The following is a 25113-nucleotide window of genomic DNA, read 5'->3' on the forward strand; positions in this document are numbered from 1 at the left end:
TAACACGGTAAAGAGTCCGGGGTGGTCACGCTGATCAAGTGACGGTCACGGAGGTCCTTGGTGTAGAAATGAAACATTTGCAAACACTGTGCCATACAATTCTCATGCAACACCATTGTGTTTCTTATCAAACTGTCCTCTGACAGCTGACACATCTCTTATAACCTTACCCCCCCAGCTTGTGTTTATTTTGTATATGTTTGTTTAAAAAATAAAGTGCCGGCTGCAATTTCGCCGTAGGGGCTTTCTAGGTGCTTATTCCAGTCATGCCTTCAACTCTGAGTAAACAATTTGATATTTTTATGCTATTTTTTTAAATAAATAATAGCCTATTTAAATGTAAATCCTACTAAATTATTAAAATATAGGCTAGACTGCTTATTCGTATAGGCCTACCTGTGTATTCACTGTGAGCCTTACAACCTCCGCTGACAACACCGGCGTTTGTGCTAATTTAACATTTTTGGAGTGAAAGAAGATTATTGTGGTAGTTGGACGTCCACTTCCTGGTTTGACGTACAATTCATACGTCATATGGTCAGTGCCCCTGCAGTGCCTGGTGGTGCCCTGTGTCAGCGAGTCTTCACGCTGCTCTGCGGTAAGAATTCAACCATTAAGTGACAGTGCACTTCGTCTGGCTTTTAAAATATTTTTTTCTCGGTCCCATAGAAAGCTGTGGCCCATTTTTTAAAAAAAGTCGTGGACACATGAAAGTCGGCCTTGGACTCTTTAGTAAAGTTTGACTGAGGGTCAGGAGGAGGAGGAGGAGGAGGATGTGGCAGCTGGACGAAAGCGGCATCTAGTGGCTTTTAAACGGAAGGCATCACTTTTAGTTTTTTGAATGTTAGAATATATCCAGTTAACACCGAGGTAGGACATATTTAATTATATTATTGACTCCCTAAAACCATAATTCGCTTTAACGCATCATAAAAAGTACAAATAATAGCCTGTGTTTGAAGTTTATTTTGGTGGAGCAAACAATGAAGCCTGCCACTAGCGTCGCTGCAGATCCTCCATCATCTTCCGCCTCATTCAATAGCGCAGCGAGGAGGAAGAGGAGACACCAGCGGGCTCCCTCACCAGCTACAGCCCAGGAACAGGCTACGAAGCGAGCTCAGAGACTCTCGGGCCGGTCTGCGTCTCCTCTTTCCGCGGGACGGAGCAGTAACACCGGTGTGAAGGAGACTCTGAGGTCCGCTGACGGAAGGGAGAGGGAGCCCGAGAGCTACGGCGGGGCAGCTGTTCATCCGGATGGTGCTGAAGCTGGTGTAGTAGGAGCAAACAGGGCGGATGCTGTCGAGGGGGATCCGATAAATTCATCCGTACCGGCCCGTCGCTCCACTCTTCACCTACCCTGCTTTAAAGCCGACTCCTCCCTGCGTTTTGTATCGGACAGATCCTCCTCTTCTCCCCCCCCAGCGGAGGAGAGCCGTAGAAGAGCCGGAGAGGAGAACAAGAGAGGCGGCGTATCGGTGGGCTGTGGCCCGGGCCTCGGTTTGGGTTTATGGAGAGGAGGATGCTTGCAGGCTGAACTGATCCAGTTTCATCTGCAAAGGAGACTGAGAAGACGTGGTCCGAAGATGCAAACCAAGACGGAAAACATAGGGGCCGAGGAGATGGCTGTGGGAGCGCCGGAGCCGGCTGCAGAGGCGGGGTCCGTGACACAGCAGGACCAGGACCAGGCCTTCGAAGACGAGATGGAGAGACTGCTCGATGAAAATGAAGATCTTAAGGTTTTGATACGTCTTTGTGTTTTTTATTTAAGATGGTGCTATGTCATTAGTTGGTTTGAATATAGTAGATTATAATAAAAAAAACAACAACACACAATGCTGCCACTTCAGGATTAAAGGCCTCCTGCAAAATAGCCAACATTTGTTAATGAGGATTGCAGAAAATGTTTGTGGGCCATTTAAAGCCAGGTGCCAGAATTAGTAGGAATAAATGTAGAGTTTTCGGTCTTCTTACTGATCAGAGGATATTCAAATATTAATTGATTAGCTGATAATAAATATTAACCCCCCCCCATAAAAAAAACAAAATATATATATATATATATATATATATATATATATATATATAAAGCTATAGGACTTACTATGCACATACTGGCCACATATGACTAACTCTTTATTGATAACATTGGTATTGATCTGCTCGGATCAATGATATTGTTGTATAATGAGGGACAACTAAGAGAGCAGGGATTGTTTGTGACATGTAAGCAGTTGCAGGAAATGTCTCCAACAAAAATGATCCACTGATCGAGTTAAGTTTGCATTCAGTCACAGCTATGCAATATGTTTTACAGCCTATGAATGCGTGTATTGGTGGGAAGCTTGGTTCATGTCCATACATCTATTACTCCATCTGAGGAATCAAAAGCATCTTCTGTAAACCATTAAAAACTGAAGATGTCCCCCAGGGGTCTTAACCAATTCATAATGGTGACATACAATATTCACTGTGCATCTATAGTGTGAAATAGAGGAAATGAGAACTGAGATGGACGAGATGCGAGACACGTTCTACGAGGAAGACACTTGTCAGCTGCAAGAGATGAGGCGTGAGCTGGAGAGGGCTAATAAGAACTGCCGGATCCTGCAGTACCGACTGAGAAAGGCAGAGAGAAAAAGGCTCCGCTATGCCCAGACAGGAGAGATCGATGAAGAGCTGCTCAGGAGCCTAGAACAGGACCTGAAGGTACAGGGGGGGAAAGGGAACAACTTGACTGCCTGGATGTGTATTCCCCCGATTTTTGGTCATTGTATTTTCTCTTAAAGAATATAGTGTTTGCCTTGGTTTTAGGTCCTTTGCATTTTATAAGGAGTAGTTTGGTTTCAAATGCGCAACAATGATAAAAAAACAAAACTATCATAATATTACAAGTTCATATAAAACAATAAAAACCCTCAAGTTGGAGGGATAACATTTATAAAGTAAAAAAGTTTTTTGTTCATAAATCACACTAAATAACTACAGGTAGCGAAGGACGTGTCTGTGAGACTGCACCATGAGCTTGAAAAGGTGGAGGAGAAACGCACGAAGACAGAGGAGGAAAATGAAAAACTGAGACAGAAACTCATAGAGGTGGAGGTTACCAAACAAGCCTTGCAGAATGAACTAGATAAAACCAAAGAGGTAAGTTACTGACATCTTTATACAACACATCAATCAGTTTTTTCTTAGTTATATGAACCTGTAGGCTCATTTGAGCCACAGAAAAGCCCTAATAAATCAAATATCAGAATGGAAATGCTACTAATACATGTGTACACTTACTCGTATATATCTAAACCCCCTTTTTTTACTGTCCTTAAACAGTCTCAAAAGAGAAGAGGAAGCAAAGATGTCCAGAAGACAGACAGAAAACCTGCACAGACTCCTACAGAGGTGAGATGTTTCAAAAATATATACCAGGACATTTCTTTCTAAGAACATCTATTGCCCTGTATCACCTTCAATAATGGATCATATCATCTTTGAGATCTTTTCTCTTGGCGACTTTGGTCCATATTTCTCCATCATGAGCACAGCACTTAGCAACATTTAGCAAAGTTACAGTGGCAAGAAAAAAACGTATTTTTAAAGAGGCAGAAATCTTGAGCAAAACCAGTTTCAGCCATCTACCAAAACTGCGCCTGGCTTGAAAAATGGGATAGGTGGAGATGGGATAAGATGCAGGAAGAAGGATAGGGGCAAACAGGGGGGGCCTGGGGTTGTTCAGGCAGCAGGCCGTTCTCAACTCATCGTGATTTACAACTCAGGCTACTATGGGTGAAGACATAGCTCTAGTCATTTGAAAGAAGTCTTTTTTTAAAGTTAGGAGTTTGAAAAGCTTTAGACTTAGCATAAGTCAAACATCTAATGAAAGATAACGTTTTGGCAAAAAAAAAAAAAAACTTGGACAAAATCGTCGATTTAATCCTAAATCCTTCCGTCTTTACAGTAAGTCGTATGCAGAGACCAACCTTAGGACCTTCAGGATTAAGTTCTAACTATTTCTTCTTAAATGCACTCTACTCCTTATGCAATGTATCTCTGCCTCAGGAGGACAACGAGGACCTAAAGTGCCAGCTAGCTTTCATCAAAGAGGAAGCAGTGCTCATGAGGAAGAAGACAGCCAAGATTGACAAAGAGAAGGACCGTCTGGAGCAAGAGCTGCAGAAGTACCGCTCCTTCTATGGAGAACTGGACAGCACCCATCCTAAAGGAGAGGCTGGCGGTCCGCCCACAACCCGCGAGTCAGAGCTCAAGCTGCGGCTACGACTAGTGGAGGAGGAGGCCAACATCTTGGGCAGGAAAATTGTTGAATTGGAGGTAAAGCGTGGGTTATATGTTTTTGTTTTCAGGGAATAATATTGAATTTGAGTCATTTAAGTATTGAGCTTTTCCTCCCTCTATCCCTCAGGTTGAGAACCGTGGCCTGAGGGCTGAGCTTGACGATATTCGTGGTGAAGGAGAGGGTGCTGGAGGCTCTGGGTGTGGAGCGACGGGTGGGTCAGGTGGAGGTCGAGGCCTTGGCGATGACCTGACAGAGCTCAGACAGCAGCTGCAGTTGGTGGAGGATGAAGCAGAGCTGCTGAGGAGGAACCTAGCTGATTCTGAAGATCAAAACAAGAGAGTGACTGCTGAGCTGAACAAGCTACGATTTAAAGCGGGCACACATGAAGGAGGCGGCAGGCACGGGGGAGGAGCAGGAGCTGCAGGGATGGATGCAGCAAAGGCAGAGGCCTTGCAGGAGGAGTTAAAGGCAGCAAGGCTACAGATTAATGATCTAAGTGGCAAGGTATTGAAAAGTCATTGATAGTATTAACATGAGTTTGATTGTTTCCTTTGGTTAATTTCACAAACTTACATAGTATAAAAGAAATACCTGAAGGTCTTTACTATAGTCATCAACTAAACATGTATTAATACTCCTCATTTATTTTCTTTTAATAATACTGTCTACATTCTGTTGGAATGATATGAAGGATAGGAAACTATGACAATTGAGTCTATTGTTGTGCCAGCAGATATGTAAGGTTTTACTTACTGCAGGCATAACAGTACTTTTAGCTAGATGCTATGTTAACATGACTGGCAAACAAGCGAAGCAGGTATACCTTCAACAGAAATGCTATCTTTGTTGAGCGTGTTAGTGTTCCATCGTTAGCTAATAAACACTTACACACGAAAGTACAGCAGAGGGTGATGGGACTGTCAATGAATTTGCAATACTTAGCAAAAAGACAAATGATGACCTTAACAAAAAAGACTTAATGAATCACCAAAGTGACTGCAGTTCATCCCAGTCAGAAAATTAATATCTGTACCAATTACAGCATTGTATCCAACCACTGTAGACTTATTTCACTAAAAATACCAACATTCAAGGTGCTTAAAGGAAAAATCAGGGCATGGCAGAAGTCAGCAGGCATAGCTGAGGAACTTGAATACATGCAACATTTTAAAGGCAGTCTGTCAAATCTTAGAAGAGTGGTGGACCAGCAGCAAAGTAAAGTGCCGTCTCACTGGAGGAGCTTAAATATCACCAGTTAATGTAGTTTTTAGTAAAGGTATGATCAAACAATGTTAATATTGTACATCTATTTGTCGTTATTCAGGTGATGCAACTGCAATACGAGAACCGAGTGCTCCTCTCCAACATGCAGCGTTATGACCTGGCATCCCATCTGTCCCTGCGGCCCAGCCCTCGGGACAGCGACGCAGAGAGCGACGCCGGCGGTACCACTAGTGGTCGCAGAGAGAGCGATGAGGACTCTACCTCCTCCCGCCTCCTCCCACCACACCGCAAGCGTGAGGGTCCTGTAGGGGGGGAAAGTGACTCCGATGAAGTCAGAAATAATAACGGCAGCAGTCGATGCATGACCCCAACGAGGGGACTCTACACACCTCCTGGGTCTGAGGGCGCCGCTTCATCCGCCTTGGCGCGCTTCCTGCCTGGTGCCCGATGCAGCTTGCGAGACAGACAGCAAATGATCGACATACGTGTGGAAGCAGAGAGGCTGGTTCGGACCATCGACCGGCTCATTGCTGATACAGCCACAGTCATCTCAGAGGCGAGGGTCTATGTTTCAAATGGTGACCTGATGTTTGGGAGAGGAGGGGAGGAGGGCGCAGAGGATGATGGGAGTAGGATCAGGGAACATGAGCTGCTTTATCGCATTAATGCTCAGATGAAGGCATTTCGAAAAGAACTGCAAGGCTTCATCGACAGACTGGAAGTGCCGAGGCTTGAGGACAGGGAGACAGATGAGCCGCTGTCTGTGAGTTTTAAGGATTACCATTTTTTTCAGTTCCTTGTGGCATGTGAAATGTCTGAAAAGTATAACACTGATTCTGTTTCTTCCTTTTTTTTCCCCCACATAACCCAACCTCTTGTTTTTCATCTGTTATGGTTCGTCACTTTTCCCCCAGATGTTCCAGCCGATCATTTTGCTCATCCTTATACTTGTGTTGTTCTCATCCCTCTCTTATGCCACCATCTTTAAACTAGTCTTTCTTTTTACTCTTTTCTTTGTACTGTGATGTACGCCACCCTTAATTCATATCATACCCTGTTTGTTTTTGCACTTTTTATTTTTTGTCCTCCCCGCGTCATTTGTTGCCAAGGTAACCAAAAGCACAGGAAAAGCTCAGCACTTGCCAAGACTACAGTCACATTCAAGATGGAGAGCTTGATCCAACACTGGAGTCTACATTATCCACAACACACCACTGACATCACCACTGTACTTACAGAAGGTGAGTTAACATCTATAATTGTACTTCTCATAACAGTCTGAACCTGTTATGAGAACTAATTCCGCTGATCCTTATTCAGCAGCAGTGTTTAAAACCACAAATAAAGATCTACAATTCCAGAAGGGACTGGTTTGTTGCATGGCAGCGATTAACGAATAAGAATGGGTTCTCTGGGGTGCCGATGGACTAGCGGTTATGCGGGGCACCCCTTGTAAAGAGGCTCCCCTCCCGGCATTCGGGTTAGGGTTTGTCTTTCTTCAGCTGTACTATCTAATAAAGGCAAAAAGGCCTTCTTATAAATGTTAGGAATCTATAGAATGCTTATCATGCCCCCTTCTTGATTGTTCAGTTACTGAAATGATGAGACTTCGGGCCACATTTCAAGCTGAAACAAAATATCTAAAAACTCAAAAGAGAACAACGTTGGCATCCCACCAATTCTTAGCCAACATTACCTTTAGTTAGCCAAAGTTACCTAGGCTAGGAATCTAAGTTAGGAATTTGCCCCTTACCTATAATATTACTTAACATTGTTGAATAATACAAGGAAGTACCGGTAGTTGAATGCTACTGCAGCTGTTTACTACCTGTGGTGAATGAGTTAAGACATTTGTTAAAAAAATGATAATAATAATAAAAAGTTATATGACAACATTGCCACTACTCTGATGTCTGTGGCCTATGAAAGACATTGAGCTAGAGTAAGCATCTGATGAGCCTAGGTTAGTTAGTATACATGAATAAATGGTGGGGATAAAAGCTAGTCCTGCTTTGGTTTTTGTGTTTCCATTTATCCAAGGACTAAAGACAGAGACAAAACTCAGTTAATAGTGAGTTTTCAGCTAACCAATGATGGCTCTAGCTTTATGTTCAGCATACATGACCTATTGTCTATTTTGGAAAAGAGACATAAACAACAATGTCAAACTATTTCATTATTCTAACAGGAACAGAAAAAAACAGCTTCTATTGACCATAAGATCTATCTTAAATGCCTGTAAAGCTTGTTGAGATTATGGTTTCAAATACTGTAATATGTTTCAGAAATGGGAGTCATGTAAGTATAGCGTTGCCTTCATTGAGTGTTAAGGTCACAAGATGAATCTTGATCACCTTTCCATGTTGCTGTATGCCCTGGTGTAACCCTGTTGCTATATTTATTTTCTGGTGTAACATATGATGACAGCGGTCACCTCCTCTTTGTTTTTCAGAACACTTGCTGTACCATCCTGCTGTTGTTAACTCAAGGTAAAGTAAGGATAGAGTTTGTTCTTAATCTTCTCCTTAGCTCCTGAAGCTTTTGACAGGGAACACAACAGGTGGAGGAATACTGGGGATGATCCAGGGATTCAAACTGGAAGGAATTTTGGTGATTAAGTTGAGTGCCAAATGTTAGATCCAGCCTGGGGAGGAGGAGGGAAAGGGCGCTCAAAAATATTCCCAACAGGACCTCTGATTAGAGGCATGCATTAGTAATTGATGTTGTGGCAGATGAAGGTAGAAACTGTCTTCAGAAGTCACTGCGGCAGGATGAGTCAAGAACACAAATGAAGATTTCGGTTATTTCAGGACATAGTATGGGATTTTGCTGTACTGCCCTTTAAATAAAATACAGTATATCGAGCCTGGTATCTTTTTGTTAGTTCTCATTGTACTTTAAATACATGAAGATACGGTAACGTGTATAGTTTTATGTCATTGATGAGGTTGTGAAGAATCAAATATGGCTGAAATGTTGCTCAACATGCCAGGCATCCACCTTGCAGTTTCCTTTTCGTGACTAACTTCAATAAAGATATTATTGACCGTGACACATTATTACTCACTATGTCACCAACGCCCATTTGGCACCCCTTGGAAAAATGATTTGCAGTAGGGCATAGTCACAAGACAAAATCTGCCCAAGCACCCTAAAGCAGAGTAGCAACAGAGGTGCCTATTGGCCGAGAGCTCGCGGCAGCTGAAATTGCTATGTAAACACTTTCCCTCTCTCCTCCGCGAGCGCTAGTAATTATAGAAGGGGATGGTGGTGACGACAGTTGTCCCATCGAGACTTCAAATGCTGGAATAAATTTGACATTATGATATCCGATCCCGGCACCAATGGCGCGCCCGCGTAAACAAAGTGGAGCGGTATAAAGGCTGGGGACACCCGGCTGGCACAGAAGTTGTTTACCCCCTAACTCAACGCTCCGGACTTAACCCCGGCACCGAGGCGTGACGAGCAGACGGGGGCTCTTTAAATCCTGTCCGCCGCGATTTACGTAACACAGAGGAGGAAAAACAAGGTGGAAGCTGAGGAGAGAGGGGAGTTGACAATTTGGCGACGAGGCGAGTGAATGTGTTGGAGAAGCTGTAGCACACAGGGCGCAGGGACTAGAGCAGAGTGAGGATTTTTTTATAGGACGGCAGAGATAACTTTTATTTTTACTTTGAGCAAGGTAAGGACAGCTGGTTATTATTTTTTTTGTCTATTATTGTAATTGGTAGCTGACATGTTCATTTGTTATGGCACTTGTGACGGTATTATTTTTGCATTGCTTATATAGACTAGGACATAATATAAAAAAATTGTAGACAAGATAAAAGATTAAACTTGGAGTTAGCCTACTGTCATGTTTAGGCGTTTGCTATAATTTTTCTTTAAATCCATTTGTGTCTATATGATTTGAAATAAAAATATGGATTTAACTTTTTAGGAAGATTAAGCATAGTTTATACTGTATTATTATTAATTTTTTTTTTTTTTTTTTACATTTTTTCTTACTGTATTTTTATGATTTATGATATTTTTATGACATTCATTATCTCTGTCCCACTCCCATGCTCACACGCCATGCAGCCAGTTTACTATGCATAGTTACAAGATTATTAATATCTCTACTCTTGCATCACAGGTGGGAGGGAGGTCGCTGGTACATTGAGGCACTTTCGTCCTAGTACTTGTTGTATTCCATGTGGGCAACAACAACAAACTAGGTTGATTTTATTAAATTGATAAGGGCTGCAATAACAGTGAAGCAACTGAAACTCACATTGGAATACACCTTTATCATGTCATTGTTGACTGGGCCACATTTATTGGATTTGGTGATAAATATTTTTCGGCAGCCCTTGGTGCGTCTTCAATGATTGAGCACACTTTTCAAAGGAGACCTTGAATACCAAGGTTCACAGAGAGGATGGAGGTCAAAGTGACCAAGAGTCTAAACACTTCAAGTGCTGTCATGCAACACTCTTGTCCACACGTGCTGCATATGTAGACTTACATGCCTGTGAATTTTGGAAAAGAATGCGAAAGGAGAGGGCCATAAATATCTGACTTCAGTGGGGGAAGAAAGTGTCAAACATAATGACACTTCAAGCAACACCGACAAGAAAAATATTTGGCTTGATGAAAAATCTCTTGTTGAAATATAAAGTTATTTAGGTTTAATTATACCAGTGTTCTTGTATGCATTATTATTATTAAACAGGTTGAATATGTAAAAAAGTGTAGAAAATTGTTCATCTGGAAAAGATTAAGAGATAAAACATATACAGAAAGACAGAGCATATATTATTTTAAAGCAGGATTTATTTTGTAATTCATAAAGTATGCCAATCTTGTTTTTTTCATGTTTGTCATTATAGCGTTTCCAGGCCATCGATCCTTCTGCACTAAGTGGCAATCAGACAGTGACCTCTGACAAGAGAGTGAAACAGGAGTAAGGGGAAATTGCCATTTAAAAAGGCCTGTGGGTATTGAGCTGCCCACGTCATGGCAGCCATTGATCTGGAACGTGGGCTGGAACATGGTGGCCGGGGCTGGGGGCCAGAGAGGCCGGAGCTGATGGACAACTTCGATTCAGAGATAGAGGAGTGGGAGGACCAGCTGCAGGACATCCAGAGGAAAATCGAAGAGGTGAGGTTTCAAAGAATAAATCATAAAAATATTATCTAAAGCTGCTCTTTGCCCCTGAGTCCTTGAAGACACACATTGAGTTTAAATGATGAAATATGAAATGCATTAGCTTAGTCTTTCAATAGTTCTAGTCAAGATTAATCACTATTAACATGGTAATGGTTTTGTTTCCAGATCATGAAGTGCTTTCCTAATCTTTAGAGTGTGTGTTAATTTGTGTAATATGTGTATGTGCTCATGCACCATATTTAACTGTTGGCAGCGCACCCACTGACTCAACCTCATGGTCTTGTTGGAGCAATGATACAGACAAATGTTAACAAGCTAATTAAATCGTGAGGTATTGACTGACACACTGAACGCATAAACACACACACACACACACACACACACACACACACACAGTCTGAAAGCAGATACTAAAGGCACTATTAAAATGATGAAAAGGGAAACAGATGCTTGTTGGACAAATATGTGCTGACCATAAATATTTGTTAGACTGCAGCTATTTTTCAAAAATTATAAGGAGTTTGTTTTGTAAACACAGCTCCTGTGTTGAGTGTTTTGCACAGACTTGACTACAATATGTGCATGTACACACAAGTAACTAGGTTCAAATGAACAAGTTCACAACATGAAAGGAACATTATTAGGATAGGTCACTTGGTCTACCAAAGAAGTTAGATATTTGGAACAAAGAATGTTTTCTGCATGATTGCCAGATATCTGCTGACAACCAAACACTACTAATTAATACCTGTTACTATACTTATTTTAAGAGAATAAGCTACCCTTAGTAAATATTTTCTTCTGTGTTCATTTTTCAGTTGTACAATGAAGTTCAGGCCCGCAGAGGAGCAAACGATATCACTACTGACAACCCCAAAAATGGCGGAGAGTTGGATTGTGGCCTAGGGCACCATGGCAACAGCTTCTTTGTGCCCACCCATCACAGCAAGAATCCCTCTGGAGATATAACTGCACCACATCACTATAGTGACGCCTGTAACTACAGCCCCAATGGGTACAGCTACCCTGTGAGTCTTCAGAACGTCCACAGTTACTGCCACACCAATAGCGTTTCAGAGATTGGAGATTTATTGCAGGATTATTTGGGCCAGGGGAAGCAAGTGAGCCGGAAGAACAATGGGACTCGTCATGTTGTAAGTTATCAAGATAATATTCCCCTTTCTGATGCCTCATTATGTTGGCATCTGCACAACCAAGGAAACCAGATAGTGTGACATGATATGAGTCAAAGCAGGGGTTCAGCCAGGAACATATTGATTACAGTTCCCTGGTTCCTTCCAGTCTGCTTAGACTTGTAGGTTATCAGATAGGAGTTTAGTTTCACATATTTTTACTGCCATCTTCCCAACTCTGTCCCAACTCCTGACAAACCTGTCAAGACCTTTCGCCTTGACACCAAGACATTAAACTGTTTCCTGGTCCACATTAAAACCCACATATGCTGCCAACATTACAGTACAGTAGATTAGAATAGTTCCAGCAGTGCTATACCAATTGATGAACAAGGGTCAGATTAGGTTAATTTAAGGTAAGGTACAGTAGACTGGATCTTGCCAATGATCCTCTTGTACTAGAATCATTTAGCAGAGTAATTGAAAGATGTTGAATTCAGTGGGTTGAGACTGATATGGATGTTTAATATAGAATTTGTTTTTTGACTCTCTCAGCGATTCAGTGACACAATCAAGGTGAGCCCGGACGTTCCTTCACACCTGGATGAGATCAGAAGAAGTTCTGGAAATGAAAGGTACAGTTCTTTTTCTTGGGCTTCATTTAGGATAATTTTGTGTGACAGAACCAGGTGTTTATCTTTTTGCTTGTTTCTGTGTCTTTGTAGGTTTGGTCAAGAGCAGTTTTTGGGCACTTTTGAAGAGACTCAAAACAGAAAGAACCAAGTTTCAAAAATGAAGGGTTCTTCACACAGAGAGAGTTCTCCCAACAAAGAAAACACTGGTACCAAGCCTCCTCTTGGACAAAGGGATGCCCCTGCTATACAAACACGTACACAGCTCCCGTTCACAGCAGCTGATGCTCCTGCTCTAGACAGGAAGTCTTTTGCTGTTGGTGTTCTGGGAGATAGAAAGTGCAGCAGCCCTTCTGTTCTCAGGAAGTTCGGAGCCATGCTTCAAGAAAATGAGGGCAAAACACTAACCGAATCTGGGGTGGTGACCCATAAGGGTCTGGAGCCAAAGTGCCCCACCCCTGGCTGCCAACGCAGAGCTGTGGGAGCCACTGCAGTCGCCGGCAGGGCGCCCGTGCGCGTGCCTAACCAGAAATGCACAGCAGATTCCGACGTGCTGACAGTAGAGGTAGATCCCTGCCAAGAATGGGGGTCAGTATCAGACTGTAGTAGACAGAACCACAAGGATCACAGAGGAGGCTACAGCGATTCGAAAGGGTCCCATACAAGTCCCCAGCAGTCCCACAGGAGGTCACAGGTGGCTGGAAGCCCAAAGATTCGACCCAAGGCTAATAGTGGGACAGAAAAAGATGGAGGACTGGTTCAAGAAGAGCGATCAAGGCGGCATGTGCCCCAACATGGGGGGCTCAAAATGGACTTCAGGGTCTCAAGTGCGTCTTCAGGCGCTCAGAGGATCCAAAGAGGAGGGTTAGCAGGACAGGAGGTGCCAGGTTGTGGTCAAGTGAGGGATGAAGGACTTATTGAGCTGCTGGACATGCTGGACATCACTCATGAGTACAGCTCCAGTCCCAGAACAGGACACACGGTTTACAAACAGGATCCACAGCAGGTAGGCATAAGTGCTTCTTGTGTTCAGGGTTAAAATTCAATCCATAAAAACTACCAATTAAACTTGTGCACATTTGGTACAAGCTGATTTGTCTCATTATGTTTCTGTTCAGGTAAACCCAACCAACTTGTCCGCAGCCAAAACTCACAACATTTTCTCGCGTCCTGCTCGGCCAGCCAACCAGCGACCTCCTTCCAGATGGGCGAGCCGAACCCCAACTGCCAGGATCACTGCCCCATCAGGTCCAATGTTCTGTCCCCCAAATCCCCTTACTCGTCCTCCTAGCCCCAAAACAAGAACCGCAAGTCCAGCTCTGAAGCACCGGCCTCTTATTTCCTATTCTCGTCAGACTGAAACAGTCATTATGTGAGGCCCTTCCATGTCATCAAGTTCTGGGAAACCCTCTCTTTGTGTAAATAGTAAAGACTTCCTTTGAATGTTTTAAGAGATGCCATGTTAGATGCCAGTTTCCAGATAATACACATGAAATCATTCTCCAGTGTTGCTGTGGCTTCTTTGCTTCTTCTGTGCCAAACATTTACCAAAACATCAGTGTTACTTTGCTACAATTCAGTGAAGTTATCCAGTTCCCCCCCTATTTTTTGGATCAAGGTGTTTTGTGTATAATGAGATTATGCATGCAGCCCTAGTTTGAGGGTGCATGCTCTATTGAACTCCTATTGTGGCCATGTTGAATCAAATTCAACCTGGCCCCTAATAGAGGAAAATTCAGTGGCAACTGTGCTCCCAGGAGCAACCCGCTATCTGTCAACAATAGTGTGTTTCTGTATGATATTGTCAAAGTAATATATTTAAGATGTTCAAAAACAGCTGTGACAAATGACTATATGCCTTTAATGTGTTTTTTTCCTTGGTAATAAATATGACAGTCGATTGACATAAGGACTCTGTCTCTCTCAATTGCTGCATTACATTGCATTGTTCCATTAACGATGGCTCGTATTTCCGATGATTTACTGCATGTCAAGCCTATGGATATCTGATAGCAGCAGTTCCCTGCATGCCAATGCCATGGCAGCTCAAGTGGTGTTGCCGTTGCAAATGAGCTAACTGCCCACCAACTTCAACACATCCACTGGTAGAGAAATACATGAAGGATCTGCATAATAACATGTTAGTCTTTCAAACACTGTTTATTGCTAATTCATAAAAAGTACATGGATTAAGAAGTTAAAAAAACACATCTAGTGAGGAAGATAAGATCTACAATAGGACGTTTCAAAGTAATTATGCTACCCACTTCTCTCCTTAACCTTTGGCTTCCTTCACATCACCTCGTCTCAAAGGCAAGTTATCACACACTCTCAGTTTCACACATACGCTCAAAAACAAAATTTAAACTCCCAGGCATACATAACCTTCAGTTATCTCACCAAGGAAATAATTTCACAAAATCACATGCTCTTCCGCACATGCTTGTCTCTTTTGGTAGGGGTGGCCAGAGTGTGAAATGTCATGTAAAGGCTGTGTGGTTGTACGGAAGTCCTTTGGCCCCATGGTGCCTCAGCCCTGTCACCCAACCTCTTGGTGCTATGTGGCACCTTAGACAGAAATAGCAAGCGTGACGTGTGTTTTGGTGCCAGAAATCTTATCCTGCTGTCTTTGGGGGTATAAATAAAGGGGGGGGGGGGGCGTTGGTTCCTCACTCTGTCTCTGTAGCGTTCTTTCATCTTGCCTCTTGCTATTTCTGCCTTCAAACAAGATATCAAACATTGATGATTTAGATCAGGCCTATTCAACCGGGGGCCCACGGGCCAACTCCGGCCCACGGATGACATCAGACTGGCCCGCAGATCACTTCTATTTACAATTTTTAAGAAAATAACTCACTTGTGAATGACTGTCATTGTTGCCACAGTAAAAGTTTTTAAAACAGCTCAGCGCTCCTGTTTAATAGAACATCTTTGGTCCTGTGCATTTCACAAGCTTCTGTTGTTGATGAAAAAAACAGCTTTCACGCAGTGTACTGCTGTGGTGGGCTTGCTTGTCCGGCCCCCGGGTCCTTAGTTTTCTGAAAAATGTGGCCCCCTGAACATTAGAGTTGAATAGCCCTGATTTAGATAGTTAACATTAGGATAGAGCGTGTCCTCTTATCTGTATCCATTTGCCAGTTTCTACTCTATTTCTCTATCAAATACTGATATTTTTTTCATTTGTATTCCCAGTGTCACTGCTTTCAAAACATTACCTTTCCTCTGAAGGTAAAGGAGAGGTAGCGCTGCAGGGTCTTTGTGGCTCTACTCTATTTGCTTTTATTCCCCTTCTCTTGTTCCCAGTCTGTGTTTGCGTGTAAATGAGAGCCCATCTTACAGGTTGGCACCTACTCTAGCCGCATGTGGGTATTTTAACAAGACATCCTGTTGGCCATCACTCCTGTGTCCTCATCAGGCACCCTGCTAACTCTTGACAAGCTGCTGCCTGAATGAAATCACCCACAGTATATAAGTATACAAGACCATAATATCTGCTGTATGTTTCTCCTCTGGTTGCTACTCTACTCCCTTCATTTCCCCTGACTGGAAACTCTGCAGACAGACACGGCATGGCACGGCTTGGCACAGCATGTTCTCTTCTGCACAGGCTATTCATGAGAGCAGAGATAGACATATGACAAATAGAGAAAGAAAGGGAACATTAGAGCAGACAGCTGAACTGTAGCAATGGCTCTTCTGACATCAGCACCACCAAGGTATCACACCCACTCTCATGGCAAAGGAGGTAACACCCCTCAAAAATAGTTTTGCATCATGGCCTGGAAGACTTCCACAAGTATCTTTGCTGCATTACACAACTTTTATAATGTGCTTTTTTTGTATAGAAACACACCTATAAATATGAATGGTGATGAACCAATTCCACTACATATGCTCAGGGGCCTTATTTATGACATCTGTTCTCATGGCTCTCTGTTCTCTAAGTTCATTTGTAAGGGCCGGTGTGAATGTGTGTTTGTTCATTAAAAAAACATGACCGCATATTCATTTTCTTCATGGATGAAGGTGGGTCAGCTTTTCTTGTATGTAAATAAAATAGGTGGGCTCCAAGGGAAAAGGGTTAGGGACCACTGTAATTAAGTGTATAATAAAATAGGTGTCAAGTAAAAAACAGATTTTATCCAGTTAAATAAATGAAGCATTTGGCTCAAAAGCTTGTGACGCAGTGAATATCTTATTTATCGAAAACCTTTTGTTAAATGGAGAAAACAGCCATTTGTGTAAATGGAAAAATAAGACGATTACTATTATTATTGCAATTATATTATTGTAACTGAAGAAAGTGTTTCTGTAGAAATACTAAAGGTTGTTCTTAAAAAATGTACACAAATTTTTTTTAAGAAACCTGAAAGAAAAAATAAACATATAATGTTTATATAGAAATGTCCATAATATATGATGTGAAATATATGGGTAACAGCTGGGTTTTATAGTTCAGACAATTCAAAGTTCACTTTCAGAGACAGGCTGTCTACAGTAGTTGCTAGGCAGATTTCTAAGCCTCTATTCATGTAGACAAGCTCAATCCATACGGTACATGCGTGATTATGAGTTACATCTCTCTGAAATGTCCCTGGTGGCTGACATAATGTCTTCTTGGTTGTCAGGGGCACGTGGGAATCTCACGCTCCTTCCTGCCTCTTCTCGCCCACAACCACCTGTCCCCTGTCCTTTGCCCTCTGGCCCTGTGCTGCGTCTCTCTCCTGACCCCCCCCAGCTTGTGTCAGTTCCTACTGTGATGGACTTAAAAATAGCTGGTTAACTGCCACTTGTATTTGAGTGTGTCTCACAAAAATGTGAACAGGAGATTGACAAGACCACCCTGTTTTAGAGGTTAAACATGAATGGGACGACCTGAAACTGAGCTGTTTAACAGGTGTTTTAAAGGGGTTTTCATTTCTTCTCTGTACATTATGTAGAATCTTTTTTCTTGTTAAAATTTAAAAGACCAGGCACGGTTGCATGTCTCAAACAACATGCATGTTAGTGTACTTTCAAGTTCTACAGTGTTTGCATTTTTCGTCTGCTTTAAAAAGGATGTTCCTTTTTAGGAATCCACCTGCACCGGACATGTGTTCACAAACAAGCTGTTGAAGACGTACACCTGTTTACAGCTTTGTTATGATGTTTGGTGTTGCGTCGTTCTTAATGGGTGTAGGGCAAATCCATGCACAGATGTGACATCGAAGAGCAACTAGTTGTATTTAAATACAGGAGTTGTCTCTATGAGATTAAATGAGGTCAAATTAGCATTACTGCAATAGTGGCTGAGCCTGTTCTTCTTACGCAGCTGTATCAATAACAGAAGTTGGGTTTCTAAACTATGGTCGATCTACTGGGACTGTTGACGGCTTAAATTATGAATTCAGGGGTCAACCCTGTTAGACTGTAGGTGTACTCTTAAATCCCACCACTCTGCACGTCCATTTTTCACCCACTTTATCTACAAAGTACAAAACGTCCCATCTGTTGGACAGTAGCCTGTGTCACGATCCCTCTCGCTCTATCTTCCTCCACATGTCCGAACTGTCAGTGTGTCTGGGTCCGTCCATTGAAACAGCCATCTCAAATACCGGATGATGAGTGAGGCAGTACAAGAGGTGGGACTATCAAGGACAGCCGGGAGGACCCTAAAGGTCTCTTGAGAATTTCAGACTTCTCCATTAAAATAGAATGGGGCCCAAAGATCCCTACTTTGAAAGACAACCCATGAGGCTCGCCTTTCAAAACAAGAGCAGCATGCTCTCGGGGGATTAGCAGGTGTTGCCTGGCAGAGGTGACTATAGTGCTCTATTTCTCGTGTGAGGAATGACCAATTTTAATTTGGTTTCATTAGAGTGGTCAGCAGGGAGCAACTACATGGCACACTGTCTGGCCTGTGGCCAACAAACATATTCAACTCACACAAAGTCATATCCAAAATAACGGCTCAGTAAGATGTTGTGGCCCAGTGCTATTCTATATTATTATTATTGTTGGGGGAAACCGTTTTATACAAGGTGTTTAGCAAAATACAAAGTGTTGCCGGTTCTCAGTAATGGAGTTGCAATGGATCATAACACACAACCAAATGTACACAAACCTACTTGTTGGCTAGAGAATAATGCAGTCTTTACAAATTGTTCATTAGCTAAATACTAATGCAATCATGCTAATAACTGATAAGCATTTGCTGATGAACCCTAAACACAAAGTATCCCTGATTGTTGTTGGTAGTACTACAGTACTAGTAGTACTACATGTGCAAATAGTAGTCTAAAAGGCATCTGTCAAGCCAATCAATGTTCTTTGATTTGTCATACACAAGAGCCATTTCAGTAGCACCAACCACCATTTTTACCAACAACAATGTGCAGGCGATTTTGACTCGTTAAACTGAAATTTAAAAATCTTAAAGTATATCCTGCCAGCTCTCTGCATTGAGTATCCATCACACAGCAAAGCGGTTCAGTAAGAAGATTTAGAAACTGAAACAAGACTACAAAAACAAAGACCACAACACCCAAAGCAGATCTGATAGAATCATTTACTATTTATTATTTTTACAAATGTATTATCATTGATTGTTTTATTAATTTATTTTTATTTTCAGTCTTGTGGCAAGACACAAGTGATATTGCATAAGCAACTGTCCGCCAGTTTACGTCACTTTAAGGTTCATATCAGCCATCACCATGGTGTGTAGTTCAACATACCGGTAATTCACCAAGCGGCAGCCTTATATTGCGTTTCACACAGAGTTGCATGCTTGATGTGGCTATTCATTGGCATGCATTTGGTGACTTTATACTATTCCAATAAATCTGCAAAACCGTAACCTATAAAGTTGCTTATTAATCTAACCTTTGGCTTAACCCAAATATTATAAACATAGGTTTCCTAACTAACATTAACTTAAAACTGAATCATTTGTATTGGGCTGTGATTATAGACATGGATTTAAATACACTTGCTCCTACTGTGTTGTAAAAGTTTTATTGGGACATACCAGTCTCTTATTACAACCCTATTTTTGATAAGGATGTCACCATGCATAGTAAACCATGTTACCAGCAGAGATGCACTAAGTCAGATAGTACTAGTCAAATTTGCATTTGACTAGTACTACTAGTAGTAGTAGATCCCTGCAAATGTCTCTATGAGTAGTCTCGCTAAAAGTCTGTTATTAACGTCACATACCCTCTTTCATCTTTATATCTCATCTGTCACAGTACTATTCAGAAAACAGAATAATAGTAAGCAAGTCAAAATGGACTATGTGATCATATGGTTCTGTATTTAGAAATGGAGCATACATGTAATACATATAAACTTTATGATTTTGGAAGTCATCATAATGACGCAATGTATCGCTGTTATAAAAGGTTCAGTAGCACGAGCAAAGCGAATACTGTCACCTGATAGGCTCTAATGGTGTGAGGTCGATGATGGTTACAGTAGGAGTGAGGTCATTCCTGGCTCCTGCAGGAATTAAGTACCCTGTCTGTAAATCTCTGCATTATGGTAAGATATACTGATGACATACCGAACATAAATATATCTTAGAATTGTGATAAAATATGTACAGCTGCAGGATAGAAGCTCATAAAACTGCACTAACCATTTATTCCTAGATACATAATGTTTTATACAAGGGGAAAAGATGTAATATTCTTGGACATTTTAGGATTTTGAATCTATAAGAATACAGATAAAATGGACCGGTTGGCCTGCTCTACAAAAACAAGGTCATAAATAATGCACACAACAACAATGCTCTACTGTGGGCCTCTGGGTGCCGAAAGATGTGGGTATGACGGGACTATTTTTGGACCTATTGGAGACTGTGTGTATTTTTTGTAGTGTGAAGAAACAGGCTACTGCAGGCATTTGACCAGGATACGATAGCACATGTACAGGGGAGTTAAAGGGCGGCTATGTGTCTGAAAACATATAGAAATGTGGTCTCCTGTCTGTCTGTCTGTGTGTCGACTGTATAAATGTGACTGCATGTCCAGACCAGCCGCAGTCACTGACCTTGCACGCATGCTAAGAAGCAGACACCCAGCTTCATTTTTAACTCAGTCCAACCTCCATGCGATCATCATCTATCTGCTCTTCTTCTCTTCTTGTCCTTTACATTGGCAACCACCTGTCTCATGTCCCTATAGTATATATCCTCGTTCAATCTAAATACAGTCTTTTTCCATGTCGTATAAATCTGTCAGTGTCCCTGCATGCCGGCTAGGTGATGCCCTACACAATAAATGCTTTATTATTGATGTATCTCTATGAAGAACATGACATGTACTGTTGCTGAGCTCTGTATCTGAAAAAAATAAAAAATAAATAAATGTTGTCTTGCTTTGCAAAAGAGGGCAAACAAAACAGTGCAAACAACCGTGTTGATATGTGAACAAGTGAGGAAGTTAAATCAATAATAGATGAGCTACAATTATAGCTTCATGGCCTTTCGACCGCAAGACGCCTTTACACCTGATGTCACAATCACCTATCACATTTATACACCGGTCAAGTGCCACGCAAGGCAACTTATTATTTAATTATTCATAAAGCTTAAGCTTAACAATTTGGGTTTCTTGTCCAAGGATGCTTCTATATGTAGACAAGAGGAGACAGGATCACACTGCCCATCTTTAATCTTCCTATTGAAGGTTCACCAAGTCAATCTTTGAACCACAGCCAGCCGATATTTAAGAATTCAAAGAAAGATGTCATTCTTTGGTTACAAGCATTTTGGTAGCCAAATCATTTAAGTGACAGTAAACATGTTAGTTTAAAGTCTCTGAAAAGGAACCAGCTCATTATGCCTTTTTTGAAATTCAAGTCACACACTGCTCACACTGGGTCTGTGGTTTCCTTATTCTGGCAAATGATCCAGTTTGGCTTCAGTGCTAAACTGTTCTTTTTTTGGCAGTATGAGTTCTAAAGCTCTCATTGGCAGTTTTTGGACAACCCAGGCTGTCTGAATAGGGTCTCTAACAACAGGTTGGGTGAAGACAATACAATTAGTGCAACAGCTCCATCCTGTGGACTCGTAAGGTACATTGCACTGAAACTAAAATCTGAAAGAAAGTTGAAATCAGGCGTTTGAATCAGCGCCACTTCTATTTTAATTTTTCCATGATTCTTTTTTTTTTTTAAACGATTTATTCCTCCATTAAAAAATAGAAATCATCCATAATGTGATTTGAGGTGAAAGACAAACACCTTTAAAGACTTGACAGAACACCACAACAGCTATACACCCCACACACACACACACACACACACACACACACACACACACACACACACTTTGTTGTAAGTAATTCATTGAATAGTTTGTAATTAAACGAATCACCTTTAAAGCAAAAATGGAAAAAAGGAGCATGTAGGGACAGCTGGAGCTCATCCCAGTACATGTCAATGCCAGTGCTCTGATGGTAGCCCTATTGAGAATGCTATGGCAGGAAATAGAAATCCAAATGTGCCTCTACATATATAGTCTGAAACTTTCCAGTGGTTCTGCCAATAGATTTTCAGCACCTAACACCGCTCACGACACAAACACACTGCATTATTTAAAACAAAGACATTTACCAAAAAACAGAGGGGAATTCACACTCTTTACTCCTCACATGCTTAATCATACAAACACAAACTCAGGTTCAAATAGTTATTAACTACTACTTGATTCAAACTTCTTAACAAAAAAAATATGTAACAGGTAGCAGTTTCAACTTTCTGTAACTACAAAGGTGCTACATTTAGGCTTGATTTTAACACCTTCACTCAAAAAAAAGGGGAAGAAAAACCCCCCAAATAAATATCATGCATGCTAAGCTGGAGGTCAAAAGATAAGGAAACAGAGAGAATGTTCATTATATCAAAGACATTTCTATAGCCATGTCACAAACTGATCACAAATAACAAGGAACAAAGGACTGTCTTTTGCTTCGCTTTACTGTTACCTGTTTCTGAGACTAATCATAGTTACTCGTTTATGCATGTATCACATTTGAAATAAGTGTTAGAAGTCTTAGCCAAAAGCCGTTAATTTATGTGTAAATTGAATTTTGAAAGGGCATCAATGCTTCAACTTTTTTCATTGTTTTATGCAATTCTGCTTTGGATTTTTTTTTTTTCCTGATCCTAGAGGAAACTATGAACACAACTGATGAATAAAACACATTATATGCATTAAGGAGAAAATCATTAGCGAATCATGTTTGGCACATGATTATAGGTATGTTTCCATGTCATGAGATTTTTTTAAACTTTTTTTTGTCAAGCAGGTTGCAGAGACATCATTCGAGTCCATAGTCACACTTCTGTTACAGTGCACTGTCCATCAGGACTACGTGAGCGGAGACTGAGTGCAGACCTCGAGTCCCCTCCCCCTGGAGGCATCCTGTCTCTTGGCGGTCTCTGCCTCGGTCTTCTATATGGCATCGACTGTGTTCTTTCGCTCTCCTCTTCACTGTCACTGCTTCCAGATGCATACGCATATGTCTCATCATCTCCTTCCACCTGTTCACCCTCTGGCTGGCTCAATAGAAGCTGGGAGAAAGACTCTTCGACGGATAAGGTAGAGGGAGAAAGTGGACTGGTAGGATGGCGTCCCAAGAGTGTTGGAGGTCTAACAGGGGGAAGAGAAAGTAGCATCCCAAAGGATGAGGACTGTGACTGACCTGTAGTGTCTGATCCATCAGCTGAACTGACTCGTTCTGTTGCGACTAAGGAGGCAGCTGGTAAAGCAGAGTTAGGAGCAGGTTCAGGTTCTAACCTGAGTCCTGCGACTCCCTTCTTTGGGATATCTACAACATCCCGTTTCATCTTGCGCCTGCGTCCATGCTCATTCCGGCGATATTGCACCATGTTCTCCAGGTCAGCCACATAAAGAAACCCTGCTATCAGCATCTCTGTGCTCTTCCTGCCCTTTGAGAAGGCCTCTTCCAGCTCGCGGCTTGTCCTCTCATCGTATTGCCACCAGCCATTGCGCCCCTCGTAGTACCAAGCAAAGTCTCCACCAACACCTGTCCCCACACCTCGGCTCGCCCCTGCAGCTGCTGCTTTCAGTTCTTCAGGCGAGAGGAGGACCGGCCGCTCCAGAAAGTCCTCTGGGATTTCTTGTCGGCAGAGAGCGCAGCGCTTACTGTGCCAAGATGCTCCTTTCACACAGAGGAAACAGAAGACATGGCAGCAGGGTAGCTGTACGGGGTGGATGCAGCTCTGCAAGCAGATGGCACATTCAGAGGTGGGGGTGGAACTGGAGGGGGCTGAATCACTAGTATCTCCTACTTCCTCTATCAGCTTGGTTAAAGCGGCTGTATTCACTGAGCAGTCCACTTCTCCACTGCCAGCCATACTACAGGGAGAGAAAAAAACAGCACAACTTATTATCTGGAAACACTTGCATGCACGATTACAAAGCTGTAACTAATATACCTAAATGTAACTTAAACAGACACTATTGTCTATTGTATACATCTATAGTGGGCTCCCACTTGACATGCGCCGCTGTGTTGATAGTTTTGGGAACGCCCTCCTACACACTTGATTGAAAAATGGTTTGTCAATATGCACCAGTAAAATAGTTAACATAATAACGGATTAGCACATTTAAGTTAGTGACATGAATGTGCCAACACTGGTGGATTTTGAATTACGTAAAACGAGTTGTTTATAAGGCCAACCACCCTCTGCTAAGCTAACGTAAGCTACCTGCTGAATATGCTCATGACATTACATTTTAAAGTTCACATCACAAGCAGTAACGACAGAACAGTGTTTGTTTTTACATGTCACGCTATACAAAACTTAAAAAAATAATACAAACATACTATTAGACTAATGTAAAGCTGTCAGTCACCTTGCTAAGTTGACAGCTGCTTTGGCATACGGAGTTAGCATATTTAGCTGACAGTGGTTATTGTCATTTAAAGTCTCTATTGTCACTCACCTGATCATTCGGGTGTTGCTAGAAGCGTCTTCCGTTGAAGCGTAGATGAATGTATTTAAAATGCTGCATTTATATCTGGTTATATATTAAAGTATACCAGGTAATGGCTCCGGACCATAGACTGCAAGCTCCGGCCGGACATGACATGACTGACGTCGAAGCACCTGGATAAGCCGCACTACGTTTCCAATGACACTCCACATGTTTTGTAGATCTACAGCGGAACACAACACGTACCGTGCGTGTGATACTACCAATGTATGACAAATAGCCTATTATTAGGATAGTGCGTTTTAATCTTAATGTGACAATAAAAAGATTATTGTGTAATTTGTTTATTATATACTTTATTAAATACAAAAATAGTAATAATTGTGGGACGTATTGAGAGGCCTTCTCCAAGCATCTACTGCATTCTTCTATGTATTAATCTCACTGATTTTACTTAGTTGCAATTTGTTTGGCAGCCAGGTGAGAACAATATGAAAAAAAACATATAGAACACAGGCACATAGAGTCAGACAATAGAAACAACAACATTAAATAACTGTCAATGGACTGAGCAGCACTGCACTCCAAGTACACCTTGTTCGATCTGAAATATATAAAGACTAAAAAAGTATGTTGCCTTAAAAAGTCAACATGTCTACTTAATTCATGGATTTTGTGCTAAAATGTAACTTTTTATGGCTTAAAGAGGATAGTCTGAGAGTTGAG

General features: G+C 41.8%; 2 protein-coding genes across 2 annotated transcripts; one reads left to right on the plus strand and one right to left on the minus strand.

Annotated features, from left to right (window-relative positions):
- Positions 1-968: 968 nt before the first annotated feature.
- Positions 969-10498, plus strand: LOC109990062 (microtubule cross-linking factor 3-like). The gene is made up of 10 exons (XM_020642029.3): positions 969-1736; positions 2482-2706; positions 2986-3144; positions 3328-3396; positions 4054-4323; positions 4415-4792; positions 5613-6275; positions 6427-6753; positions 7965-8001; positions 10387-10498. The coding sequence occupies exons 1-8, from the start codon at positions 984-986 to the stop codon at positions 6535-6537; spliced, it is 2628 nt and encodes an 875-aa protein (XP_020497685.2). The 5' UTR covers positions 969-983; the 3' UTR covers positions 6538-6753; positions 7965-8001; positions 10387-10498.
- An 11543-nt stretch (positions 10499-22041) lies between these two features.
- Positions 22042-24558, minus strand: LOC109990092 (E3 ubiquitin-protein ligase rnf146-like). The gene is made up of 2 exons (XM_020642076.3): positions 24397-24558; positions 22042-23802 (listed from the first exon to the last, which is right to left on the minus strand). The coding sequence occupies exons 1-2, from the start codon at positions 24402-24404 to the stop codon at positions 22758-22760; spliced, it is 1053 nt and encodes a 350-aa protein (XP_020497732.2). The 5' UTR covers positions 24405-24558; the 3' UTR covers positions 22042-22757.
- Between the last annotated feature and the right edge of the window lie 555 nt (positions 24559-25113).

The sequence above is a fragment of the Labrus bergylta genome, chromosome 15 (assembly GCF_963930695.1).
Source record: "Labrus bergylta chromosome 15, fLabBer1.1, whole genome shotgun sequence".
NCBI lineage: Eukaryota > Metazoa > Chordata > Actinopteri > Labriformes > Labridae > Labrus > Labrus bergylta.